General features: G+C 37.1%; 1 protein-coding gene across 1 annotated transcript; it reads right to left on the bottom strand.

Annotated features, from left to right (window-relative positions):
- Positions 1-498: 498 nt before the first annotated feature.
- LOC143238168 (glutamate receptor U1-like) lies at positions 499-12,948 on the bottom strand. The gene is made up of 12 exons (XM_076478159.1): positions 12,779-12,948; positions 11,158-11,270; positions 9,723-9,926; positions 8,108-8,251; positions 6,418-6,606; positions 5,871-5,977; positions 5,135-5,225; positions 4,636-4,794; positions 3,943-4,084; positions 2,216-2,449; positions 1,311-1,569; positions 499-851 (listed from the first exon to the last, which is right to left on the bottom strand). The coding sequence occupies exons 1-12, from the start codon at positions 12,852-12,854 to the stop codon at positions 596-598; spliced, it is 1,974 nt and encodes a 657-aa protein (XP_076334274.1). The 5' UTR covers positions 12,855-12,948; the 3' UTR covers positions 499-595.
- Between the last annotated feature and the right edge of the window lie 823 nt (positions 12,949-13,771).

Genomic DNA, 13,771 nt, shown 5'->3' with positions numbered 1-13,771 from the left:
ACCAACATCTATCTGCGCCTGTTCCCCTAGTAACACAGATTACATCCTCTAAAGCAGTGGTTCCCAACCTTTTTTATGCCCCGCACCCCTGAAAAAAAACTTAATATATTCTCGCACCCCTTACAGTAATTATTTATTTGAGAATAAAGGTGAAGGTGGCCAAAACAAATATTATCTCGCACCCCCTGGAACGCTATCTCGCATCCCTGGTTGGGAACCACTGCTCTAAAGAAACAGGCTATTTCAACTGTTCTAAATACTAAGTTAAACAGCATATGTATGTTACATATTTGCCTCTAGTTACGATTAACTGTATAAACAATAGGAACACGTACCAAGATATGTGCAACCTTACTACATTACAACTATTACAAATACTATAAGGTCACGATTGTTACAATTAGCACGGGAGGGAAACGTACTTGACTTACAGGGAGAACTGAAACCAGCCTCTCTTACGGGTGAATATAAAATTCGAACTTCAATCAACGATATCTGTTACGGTGATAAAAAATAACATTTAATACTGGGATTCATGTACACTTTGGATATTGGCTGCAGTTGTCATAAGCTTTATTAGAACATTTTTTCTTTTCTATTGGTCGGAGTTGTCTCGTGCTTGCTTCACAATACATTCTAAAAGCAGAAGAAGAAAACCAAGGGTGTATCCTAACGCCAGCACGCAGAACGCTCCGATCATATCGTCCAGGGAGAGGGACTCCTGTGTGGATGACTCGCTTCCAGCGGATAGTTCTGACGTTTCGTTGAAAGCCGACGGATTTCGACGTCTTCGTTCGAGAATATCTTTGTTCCATTTTGGAATAAGACCAGCTTCCCGAACTCTGGTTAGCCTGAAACAGCAATGTTAACAAACCATTAATTTCTGTCTACTTCAAAACTCAAACTTTAATCACTGTACGTGACCAAACAGTTAGATACACGCAGCTTGGCGGATATAACAGACAGACAGAAAAGTAAATAGGGTGACAGATGGATAGAAGAGGCAAAGATATATAAGAAGAGGCGAAGTAACCATAACAGCGGTTGTTGTGATCACATGGTTGGTTCAACAGTTTCAATAAAACGTCAACTCGCCCAGATCGTCGGGGCCACTCTGTCCTCCCTCACTTCCCCAGACCGACGCTGCATACAAATGGACAATTTAAACTAAAAAATCACGTGACACAGCTTTCACTATTGAAATATGTCTGGTTCACCTCTCCAATATTCCACTGTCAAGAAAGATTAGACGTGAGATTAAAACACTGAACGGAAATGCATAATAATAATCTTTCCGGATGGATACTTACACGTCGTCGAAAGCTTTTCTCAAAGGTGACCCTTTAGGAACCACGACTGCGTAGTAGGCTGAAAAAAATCTGTCGCTGGAGAAATGAAACTTTTCATTCCCGATGCTTGCTATCGCTGCCTCCATTGGTGCTTGCGGGAAGATAAGAGCGTACGGTTCGTTCAGCACCTTGTAAACCCCCTCAGGAAAATCCTTGACCACGGTACCCTTCCTGTCTTTGATCATCACTTGTCCAAGCACATGCAGTGCTCCCTCTGTCGCTTTCTGTTAAATAAAAGTAATTTTAATACTCAGACCACGGTAGTCGTTCCCCAAATGTTACTTCTGTACGAAATAAAACAAACACTATTTAACACACCATGGCATATTACACTCAGATTTATGCATGTTTCGAAACCATTTTTTTTTCTAGCACTAAATAAATGCTAACGTAAAAGAAATGCTCGAGCAACGTTTTTTTTTTCATCAACTCAACTTTTTCCGAACGTTCAAAGATCAAATAAGTTGGTATAAAAATTAAAGTTTTTAATAAGTAATTTTTACTATTTTTGTAATATATTCATATTTCAGAGTGTTCATGTTATGACGTGAGCTTTTATAACAGGTATACTTAGAACTAGCTGTCACTTTCTTCTCCAGTTCTTACAGACTTTGATGTGCTACATCACCTGGTCCCTCTCCAGTTATTACACACTTTTAATATGTTATACCACCAGTTACAACACATTGAAACATATCTAGTAGTTTTACATAAACGGAACTTAATTAAAAAATTGTTTTATGGTTTTAATCATTGTTTACGAAAACAGTTACACTTTTTTCTTCACGTTAGAAATGTTTTGTTTCGTACATCCCTTGAAAGTTCCCCAGATTGTTTTCTCTGACTATACCATATAGCATAAGAACTTGCCTCAAAGTTAGTTAGGACTGACGTTCCATCTCTAGTTCCCCCTTTATACGTTCCAGCCTTCACCAGACTGATTAACTGGGACACTGTGTCTACCGCAGGGTTCAAACCAGGAACGTTCATAAATGACGTCAAAGTCCCACTAAACCCCGCTGTGATGATAATAGCAAAGATCCACCACGCTGAAACAATCACTCTCACAGGATTCCTAATTGGTACTATTTCAGCGCCGCCTAGGACAAATATTTATCAAAACGCATCAAGACAGAAGTAAATAGTTTGTACAAACGAAATGCACTCTGTGTTTTCTTATTCTCTCACGGGTTGAAAACTGGTAGTTATACAAATTACATGTAAATACGTTTTATTACTATTTTTCCACGTTTTTCTAAACGACAGTTTTTGCGACATTCTCTTTAAAGTTACAGTAAGATAAAATCTTGCTCATTATAAACCACCACCAAGTGAATGAACTCGAGATTTTTTGTTACTTGGGTTTGGTTTGAATTTCGCGCAAAGCTGCAAGAGAGCTATCTGCGCTAGCCATCCCTAATTTTGCAGTATAAGACTAGAAGGAAGGTAGCTAACCATCACCACTCACAGCCAACTTTTGGGCTACTCTTTTACCAACGAATAGTGGGATTGATCGTGTATTATAACTCCCCCACGGCTGAAAGGACGAGCATGTTGGTGTGAGGGGGATTCGAACCCTCGTCCTTCAGGTTACGAGTCGAGTGCCTTAACCACCTGGCCATTTTTTGTAACTTAAGGGGAAAATAATAGGCTTATCTTCTTCGGTTCAGTGGCGGTAAGCATAGCCAAGCGCTCATACACAGACACACACACAACCAAGAAACGTCACGGCCTAGATACCACATACACATAAATCCCCGAATTACACGTCAAAGTCACGACTTAGCTATCACAAATCCCCGGATTACAAATATATTTTGATTATCTATCAGAGAGCGAGTTTAACGCTAATACTACTACTCATGCCATTAATATCTGTGTTAAGCCTAACATAAATACGCGGAGTGTTCGAACTAGTTTTCTATTATTACGCATTATCAATAAAATTGTAGCGAACTTTAAACTGCAGGCTGGAAAGGCTGTATTTTAACCTCTTCACCAGCGAGTCACAGTGCTAAGCGAAAAAGGTTGGTTGGTTTGGCGTTTTATGGCGCAAAACAACTTGGGTATCTGAGCCAAACATCTGGTAAAAAATTAAAATTAAAGTAAAATTATTAAAATTCGTAAAAAGAATTAAGGTAAAACAAAGTTTAATTTTTGAATTAAAAACTTAAATAGTATTAAATCCAAAGTTAAAAATAGTTTACAGCAGAAAGAGAGAAAGTGAAGTGATACAAGTTTTAAAGGACTTTTTGTAGCATAATTTTAATTATTATGACTCGCCAGGATGACTAACAGAGAAGTTCAAACATCAGTGTTAGTCACCTGAAGTTGACCTTTCTAGTCCTGGTTTCGAGTTATTTGACGTCTCTGCCGTTTTCAGAAAGTAAAGTAAAACAAGTTTTAATAGACTTTCTGTAGCATTATGAGAAAGGCCCAACCTCTTTCAGATATATTTTGAGAAGGGAACATAGAGTTCGTATATTAACTGGTGAAAACAACAACAACAACTTGACCGAATGATGGGTTGCAAATTAATTAGACAATAACTATTTCTTACCTTGGATGTGTTAAAACAGTGAAGTTTTATTACCTTGTTGTGTTAGGGCTCCATAGAAATACCAAGCTGCCTGTGTCATAGTCCACCGGTCCACCTCTTCTTCAGATTTCCGTATGGTCAGCAAATAGACTATAAGGGAGGTCACAAGAAGTGCCACACCAATGGATATCCACACCTAGACATGATTTTAAAAAGAAACAGAGAAAGGAACCGATTGATCACATCAATCACTAGTCTGGCAATAACGAAACCTAAGCCTAACTTTGCGAATCAGGGTTAGTAAAACCATTATAAATACGTGTGCCTTCTTTTACTGGAGTGCATCTCTATATTTAAATTTTGGTTTGGTTTGTTTTGAATTTCACGCAAAGCTACACGAGGGCTATCTTCGCCAGCGGTCCCTAATTTAGCAGTGTAAGACTAGAGGGAAGGCAGCTAGTCATTACCACCTACCGCCAACTTAACCACCTAGCCATTCCGCGTCTTAAAATTTTGACGTGCGTCGTTATCGTCTCAGTAGTTGGACGAACGTATCTCGAGCATGAGAGTATTGGTAAAAAGTAACTCTTGAACTAAGAGCGTCGTCAGGTATTTTCTCTTTGTACTCGTTTCAGCCGAAAGGATCACACATCGTTTGCTAACATAATATACTGGTATACAACACTCTTAACTGACCTCATGGGTCTGGTTAAACACAAGGTGAAGTATTTGACGATATTAACTTACCTCGTATGTGAAGGGACGAATGATAGCTAGTGCTCGTGGTTTCTCAGTAGGAGCTTGTGTTAGGAAATTGGTTGGGTCAATGAAGTAGGGGTAAGTGAAGTCAATCACTCGTTCTCTCTGTATTGTCATGCTGATATCGGAGATAGCAATGTCTGCTTCCTGTAGACAACAAACAATACACTCATTTAACGTAGTAAACTGCAGACACCAAACAATACGCTTGGTAAACAAAGTAACAATGGAAACTATAGAACAAAAGTCAATTATATATTTAAAAACAGCTGGTATGGATAGAGAAGGCACTAGTAAAGGAGCGAACAACGTTTCTCTCCTCTACTTGATGCCTTCTCTACCCATACCAGCCGTTTTTAAACATATAATTTTCTCTACAAGTGGGTTTTCTCGTCATCACGGAGTACAAAAGTCAGTTGTTGTAAATAAGGGTAAGTAAACATACGAAATTTAGAGTTTCAATGCTGACTGAAGGAAAAATTCTAACCTTTCTATAAACCATGCCAACCATTCCTGTCCACTTTCCATCCGGTCCAACGTGACCCCAGTGGCCATCAGAAGGGGTGTATAACTTATAACTGTAAATGAAACAAATATATGTCATTGTGAAAAAAAATATATAGAGAGGGATTATAGCATGAAAGTTCTTATATGTTGAATGTGAAAGAAACAGAAAACGGCAGTTTATGTTGTTTATTGAACATTTAGTAAAATTTATTTTTGCTATTTTGTCTTAAACTAAAATGGTATTAACTTCTCAAGCCGCAAACGGCATCGTTTTGAACCATTTTATCTTCGATACAACTCGTTTTAAACCGGATAAAACCTTTTATTTTTTACGTGAAATAAATAGTGTAGGGGTGGGAAGCCCACAGTAATAATGGAAAACATTAAAATCGTGACTGGAATTTTGTGTTTCCATTTTACGTACGTCACTCGTACGTGTACTCTCGATGGATCAGTGAAAATATTGAAAGATTATGAAACAAAACTTACAAAATCGAGGTTCATGTAACTATTCAGTGAAACAAAGAAACGTAACACCAATTCTATTATGTAAAGAAAGTCGTGGGAGTATTTTATGTACATAGATATTCGGCACATAGATAGTTTGTATAACAAAGCTTACTTAAAAGACAGGGATTTTCAAGGTTAACTCTTTACTTTTGACCACAGTGGAATTAATGCTAAAGCGATTCTACTAAAAAGCAGGAAGAATTCACCTGAATCCAAAATATTCGCTGAGCGTCTTTAGGATCTCAAAGTCAATCCCTTCTTCTGGTTTTAATTCGCCCCCTGGTTTTCGCTTGTTTACAAAAAAGGGCAACACCTAGAAAGAAAGCAGAATTAGTTTGTTTAAAATAAGTTACAATAGGTGTATGTGTACGACTAGCCAGCGGAATTAGTTTACCGTATCATAGAAACTAGAGATGACCCCGTTTTTTAAAACAGACACGCGAGGTCAAACTACGACTAACCAGAAGAATTAGTTTTACTGTACCGTATAAACTGGAGATGACCCCGTTCAAAACAGACACTCGAGGTCAAATTACGACTAGCCAGAGGAATTAGTTTACCGTATCATAGAAACTAGAGATGACCCCGTTTTTTAAAACAGATACACGAGGTCAAACTACGACTAACCAGAAGAATTAGTTTTACTGTACCTTATAAACTAGAGATGACCCCGTTTAAAACAGACACTCGAGGTCAAAGTACGACTAGTCAGCGGAATTAGTTTACTGTCCGTAGAAACTGAAGACGACTCACACTTAAGACCGATACTATTAGTGTTTTTCCAGATAGTGATTCCTTATTCGTGGTGTCTAAAAATCCTTTAGGAAGCCAGGTTTCCAATTTCAAATGTTTCTTCCACCTGCCTATAGTTTTTTCTTTTCTGCAGTCTTTAAACCCGGATTCCGGTCCTCTAATGACGTAAGATTCGGAGCAACTCGATTCCTATTACAGAAAATAAAACACCACAAACGAAATAACGTTTAACAAAACATTTTTCTCAAGTTTATTAAATTTGCTTAGATTTCGTCGCCAAACGAAACCCTACATAATATTGTTTGTCCCACGGTAAGAGAACTGTAAGTCAACGAAGTTACAACGCTAAAAGTAGAGGTTTGTTTCTCCACAATGAACACAGCAAGCAGAACAAGGTGGTTTTGTTTATGTGTATAACAATACTGTTCTCTTTTTGATCCCTCTATTCCACTAATGAAGAACAGCCAACTATTCGAAAGCGCTTACGTTTTGGGTTTCGTTTGAAAACATTACAATCTTGTCATCCAATATTCCATACGGTAAGTTAGATCTACTAATGATAGGTGTTGTAAACAGCCTAATGGTCGGTGGAACAACTACTAACAGGTAATGTAAACAGCCTACTGGTCGATAGATCTACTACTAATAAGTATTAACACACATCGTGGCATATTTAACGTGTTTTTATTTCATTATTTATTATTATACTTTTTTTTTTTAATTGGCATGAATTTTTATTTTCGTATGTATTTAAGCCTATTCCTACATCTCCTAAGCTGACAGAGTCTTGCGATATATATTATTGGGTTAACGGCCGACAGTATCATTATAGAGAGGGTACACAACTGATAAATCAATTCATTTCAGTATTTATAAGTAAGAACGTAAACGTATTTTCTTTTAGAGTAAAATCTTATTGGGCCATCTGCTGAGTCCACCGCGGAGAATCGAGCCCCAGATTTTAGCGTTGTAAGTCAGTAACTTAACGCTATGTCACCAGGGTTCAAAAACGTAAGGAACGTGTATTTACTTAGAAATAGTCTTCACGATAATTATTTTTAGTTTCGTTCTAAATGAGTAGTTTGTTTTGATTGGAATTTCATACAAATATAAACTCGAAAAGTCGATGTTACTGTAATATTTAAAACTAGCTGAAGTACCTGTCCTCTGGATGAAGTTATGAAAATTTATGATTAACGAAAGATTATCTTAGGATATAAAAAGTTGCTTCATTTATATGTAATTGTAAATAAAACAACAAAAACAACACAGAAACGCCCATAAAAACTGTAGAATAACAACAAAAAAGAATAAAACCATAAGTTTGCATATATTTCCACATGGACTTAACAAATCATCATGCCAAATTTGGTGAAGATCCACCGACAGGGAGCGAAGTAGTGGGTGGTAAAAACGAACCGCAAAACTGACAGTTTGTATGAAGAATTATCCACACCCTGCAATGTAGTTGCATGGACATACGACAGTTAGCGTTATTATATTTATATAGCTATAAAGATTTAGTGTAATAACAATTTTAATACTGAATAAAGCCTGCTTCTTAAATGTTACAAAAAATACCAATATAAAACATATTGTTTATCATTACGATTAAACAGGAAGTTACGACATAAATTGCATTAATATATTCTCTGAGCAATATCACTCTCAAGCCCAGATAAACACTTACTTGAGAAGAACATCTGGACCGAACCACTGTGGCTAGTCTACAAGAAGACATTGGGAGTAGTTGAGAACGATTAAAAGGTGCGTTCTGCCCGTTTCCTATTGTCACCCAACGTAGCCACGGGTTGGTTTTAGAGAGATCCTCAATCTAATCAAATAGAGTGTTTGACGTTAAAACTAAGATCAAATAAAAGTTGTGGTAACCAATCCTAAGCTCTATACCCGAAAGATATTTCCTACTGCGTTTTTGTTTGTTTTGTTTTGAATTTCGCGCAAGCTACACGAGGGCTTTCGTGCGCATCCTACGTGTGTATATGCATTTAAATTTAATTATTTTATATTTTTATGTCTCCTTCAATTTATTGTACTTTACTAAGGTTGATAAGAATAACAGAAAAATAAATTATATTTTCGATTTATAATCGATAAATTATACTTACTACAGACTTGAATTGCACTAAAAACTTGAAATTCGAAAACAAATGTTTAAATTACCACTAGGTGGCATTCGAGTGTGCATTTACAGGAAATGAGCGTGAATCTTAAAACGTGAAATAAATATTAGATTATAACCAAAAGTGTTTTAAATTATTCAAGTAGGAAATAACTTTTTTTTAGGATGGATTTAAGTTTGTTTCAGCTTAATGCAAGTAACTTATATTGTTAAATGTGTATTGCTATTGTTGTTTTGAATTAAGCACAAAGCTACACAATGGGCTATCTGTGCTCTGCCCACCACAGGTATTGAAACCCGGATTTTAGCATTGTAAGTCCACAGACATACCGCTGAGCCACTGGGGGGCAATGTGTATTGCACAAGTTCTGTTTGTTCTTTAAATTTATAGAAGATTCTCGAGTGTAAGAATCGATAATATATATTTTACGAAGGACCTAGCTTATCTTTGAATATTGTTGCCAAGTGAATTTTCGAGACTCTTGCCTAACCAGCATAAAAGATAGCCATAACAAGATGCAGAGAGAGAACAGAATTTTACTGGTCAGCTACAGTCAGTATACTACAACCGTTGGAAGCTATAATTGTGATAAACGCTTATTAATTGGAAAGCTACTGGGAACATTTATATATTTCAAACATTATAAACCGTTTACTTTCAGTGAATTAACTTAGGACATTAGTATTTCTACGAGGACATTAGATATCTTCGTCGGTAAAAAGTCAGCTTGTAAGCGGCATGAGACCAACCAAGAAAAAAAAGCTAGCTAGCTGAAGCGAGGTGTAATAATAGCAACTCAGAATTAATTCGCCTGTCGTGGATCTGAACCGTTGATAAAATAGTCAGTTCTAGATCAGACAGAAGACTCAATACAGTTTGCAAGTTTATAAAATTTTTGTTTATATATTATTATTTGTAATAACCGTTATTGTAAATTATGTTGTTGTTTTTATATTAAAATATATTTGTGTTAAAAAAGAAAATTGTGTGTATTAGTCTTGTTGGAAAATATCATAAATTTGATACGTATTAACATTTAATTAACTTCTGAATTAAAATTAAAATTTCTGGCTATTTGAAATCGCAATACGTAAACCTACAGTAACATAATAAATTGGAGACTCGCCCGAGATAAATTGTAATACGTAAAAGACATAAACTTACCACAGACAATAAGTACAGGTCAGTCATACAGAAGGTAAAGATATAAATGTGGCCACGTATATCCTGTAAAACATCTAGAGATTGTTTTAGTTTCTTTAAACTCCTCTCGAGAGCGTTATTTGATACAAACTCTAGACCGTGGGTCACAGTCGGCACATTATCTCTGCTCAATGTCTTAACCACTTCGTTATAATAGTCATCATCTACAGAGAGAAATTTGTAATCTTAGATTTAAAGTAATCAATAAGACATTTAGTCAACCTGGAACGAAACAAGACCAAGTGCTAAGTTCTGTGGTTCTGTGACTAGACAAGACTTGTTTTCGTTTGTTTGGAATTAAGTACAAAGCTACACAGTGGGCTATTTGTGTTCTGCCCACCACGGGAATCGGAACCCGGTTTCTAACGGTATGAGACTGCAAACTTGTCTCTGTGCCACTTGGAGTGGGTGTCAAGACTTGTTTGTTTGTATTTAAGCACAAAGCTACACAAAGCTACAAAAGCTATCAGTGCTTATTACGAGGATCGAAACCCGGTTTTAAGCGTTATAAGTTCGTAAGCCTACTAGGGGCAAAGAAGACCTTAAGTTGTAGCAGTTGAAGAAAGAGAGAAAATAGACAGATGGGCGAAAGGATAGCTAAATAACTAAGTAGTATAACATATGTCAATGTTTAAACTACATTGGCTATTGCTAATTAATTTAAGTGTTATTTTACTATTCTTAATATTAATACTTCCTTTTCGTCGCCTCCTGTTCCCAGCTAACCGCAGAATATTAAGGAGCTTTGACCTGAACAACCACTGCCAGCAACATTAGCTTATCCCATGTGACAAATAAAACAGATAAGTTGTTTTATATAAGAAAAATAAAATGAAACACAAACATTCAATAGAATATAAAAATAATACGATTCATTTCCAAGAAATGAAACGGTGAGTATAGACGGACAAACGGATCGGGTGAAATAAGAAATCCCTCTATTTTACATCCCTGACCACTATTTAACATCTCTGTCTGAGTTACGTGAGCATACGTTTATCGGAAAGACAAACAAGTGGGAATAAATAAACGGTTAAAGGTAGTGGTAACGGTTAAAGGTATGTTAAGCTTGGTAAGTTGTCACTAAACCAAGCATGGATTTGATACACAGTAAAACACCTATAAGCTGAAACCATCCATGATTAAAATATCGTATGCACCACGCTAGGGGTCATGTTGAACTTACTGCAGTAGATTTCGTGAATAAAACAACAACTGAAAACAGAACTTATTTGTTTAAAAATTATTTGTGAAAGAACAAAAGAAAGAACTGTCCTAATTACTCTATAAACGAGCACTTATCTATCAAAAATAAATTAAACGATTTCATGACGAGGAACACATTTATTTAAAAAATAATAGCATAAATAATGATAAAGTAGAAATTGAACTTCCCACAATGTGGGTCGAATAAAATCACAACAACACCGCCAGATGGCACTCTCTCTGAAAGGTCGACGAACATCTTCATTGGAGCGTATTCAGTTTTGTCACAGCAGTTACATTCAGCTGAAAAAAACAAACAAACACAATAACCAGAAATGTTCAATAGTTAACTAATTCATTGTAATTGTTTTACATATATCATTCTCTCGGTGCTGGTTTCGTTTTTAGAAATACCTGCTGTGTGGTATAATTACCATAACTCCCTGCTTTTAACATGGATAATTATGATCCTTGTTCATAAGAAGAATTAGATAGACAGTGGTCTGAAGGGGTACATATGTGTGTCCATGCACGTACTCTAGACGGGGAAGACATTTGTATGTATCCATACATGTAGTCTAGAGGGAGGAAACACGTGTATGTGTCTCCAAGCATACACTTTAGAGGGAGGAAACCCCATACGTAAAGCCATATCGGGCTATCTGCCGAGTCCACCGAAGGGGATCGAACCCCCTGATTTTAGCGTTGTAAATGCGTAGAGTTACTACTGTACCAGAGCGGGACGAAGAAACACGTATATGTATCTCGATGCATGCACTCGAGAGGGAGGAAACGTGTTTTCTTAGAGCAAAGCCACATCAGGCTATCTGCTGAGCCCACCGAGGGGAATCGAACCACTGAATTTAGCGTTGTAAATCCGGAAACACACTGCTGTACTAGCGGGGGGCTAGGGAGAAAACACGTCAGACAAACTTTTACACTTTTTAACATTTACTTCAGACTTGAAATACCTTAGGCTTATTTCAGTTTTACCAAAATAAAAACAGAACCAAGAGTCAATAGGGGGGTCAGCCCCCTCAAGAATTTCTCTCGCTCTCAGTTTTCATTTATTGTCTTAATCCGATTTTTTTTTTTTTTTGGAATTTTGCACAAAGCTACTCGAGAGCTATCTGTGCTAGCCGTCCCTAATTTTGCAGTGTGAGACTAGAGGGAAGGCAGCTAGTCATCACCACCCACCGCCAACTCTTGGGCTACTCTTTTACCAACGAATAGTGGGATTGACCGTAACATTATACGCCCCCACGGCTGGGAGGGCGAGCATGTTTAGCGCGACGCGGACGCGAACCCGCGACCCTCGGATTACGAGTCGCACGCCTTACGCGCTTGGCCATGCCAGGCCCCTTAATCCGATTATTATATTAAAGCGCGAAATATAATATTCTACGGTATCATATACTTCCTTCCCACGCTGTGTTCCAGCAGAAGCACGTGATACCGGTGACGTAGGATAGTCCACATTAAACACTTACTGCTGTTGACCAAGTTTATACAGTTGCATTAACTTCTCCCTCATTGCTTCTTATGTCTAATTATCTTTATATCAGCTTGATTACATAAACGGATGTTGTTATAACCACTGTAATTTTGGACCCATATCTTGTCTACTAACCTTCTGACTGAGTAAAACTTTTAATATTTCCCTTTATCTCCCCCTCATACTTGTAGAGTTTGCCCCTGAAAAAGAAGAAAGCTCCACCTTTCGGAAAGGTTCTAGTTATATGGTTTTTATTCATTTCTATCAAATCTTCTTAAGTTTTTCTAACATCATGAATGTAAAACTTTGAACTCACCGTCTGAAAATGTGTACGAGTTTGATGTCGTCATGAAACAGAAGGAAACGAGCGGAAACAGCATTTGTCCCTTCATTCTGTTAGAGGATTGTTCAGTCGCTAGGAGACGGCTCGTTTTGCCCTAGAATGTTACTCTGGTTGAATATCCAACTCGCTGGATAAAGAACGGGTACTTGAAAATTATGTCGCAATTCCAACTGTTAAATATGGGTGGAACATAATACAAAAACGCTAATCGCTTATTATAGCTAAGCCAATCAGGTTGCCAGAAGGCGTGTCTCTGAATCTCGACAGTAGTACACTACAATGTTTAATTATCAGACACATCGATCGGTATTCGGGGGGATTTTTCAGAGGAGGTGGAGATTCTATAGAATGTTTTACCGAAGTAAGAAAGATAGAGTTTAGGGAACAAGTACATGAGACGGGAGGTAATCTCCAGGAAACTGTTTAATTTGATCGCTTTAAAATGTATGAATGTTGATTGATTTTATGATGGTTCGAATATTGAAATTAACATGATTTTTCCCAAATTGCAAGCTGGGGGGGGGGGGGGGCTGTTTCAAGCCTCCCCAGCTTCGTGCACCTGTAACCACACATTCTCTGTGTATCTCAGGATGACTGGTATGGTTATAAACACTTTTATTGATAAGCAGAGCAAGATAGGAAACGGCAGAAACAAAAGATAAAAATATCGTGATAAGTATAATAATAGGTTTATCTTTATAAAAAGGTGGATGGTTAGTCACGTGGATAGATACAGCTTGGTAGACAGATAAAAAGACAAATGGATAGAAGATCTGATTAATAGGAAGATACACAGACAACTGGACATAGAGAAAGACAAATATAATATTACATACAAAAAGATACACAGACAACTCGATATATACAAAGACAGATAAAATGTTATTGCAGAAAAATACACAGATAACTCGATATATAGAAACACATATAGAATGTTATATACGGAAAGATGCACAGACAACTCGA

This window comes from Tachypleus tridentatus, chromosome 13 (assembly GCF_004210375.1).
Source record: "Tachypleus tridentatus isolate NWPU-2018 chromosome 13, ASM421037v1, whole genome shotgun sequence".
Taxonomy (NCBI): Eukaryota; Metazoa; Arthropoda; class Merostomata; order Xiphosura; family Limulidae; genus Tachypleus; species Tachypleus tridentatus.
This window is presented reverse-complemented; position numbering and strand designations above follow the sequence as displayed.

Coding starts and splice junctions, on each gene's coding strand:
- LOC143238168 (XM_076478159.1), bottom strand. CDS start 12,854: ATGAAGGGACAAATGCTGTTTCCGCTCGTTTCCTTCTGTTTCATGACG. Junction 5,978..6,417: donor TAATAGTATCGGTCTTAAGT/GTGAGTCGTCTT, acceptor CTTTCTTTCTAG/GTGTTGCCCTTTTTTGTAAA. Junction 852..1,310: donor AGAAAAGCTTTCGACGACGT/GTAAGTATCCAT, acceptor TTGCTGTTTCAG/GCTAACCAGAGTTCGGGAAG.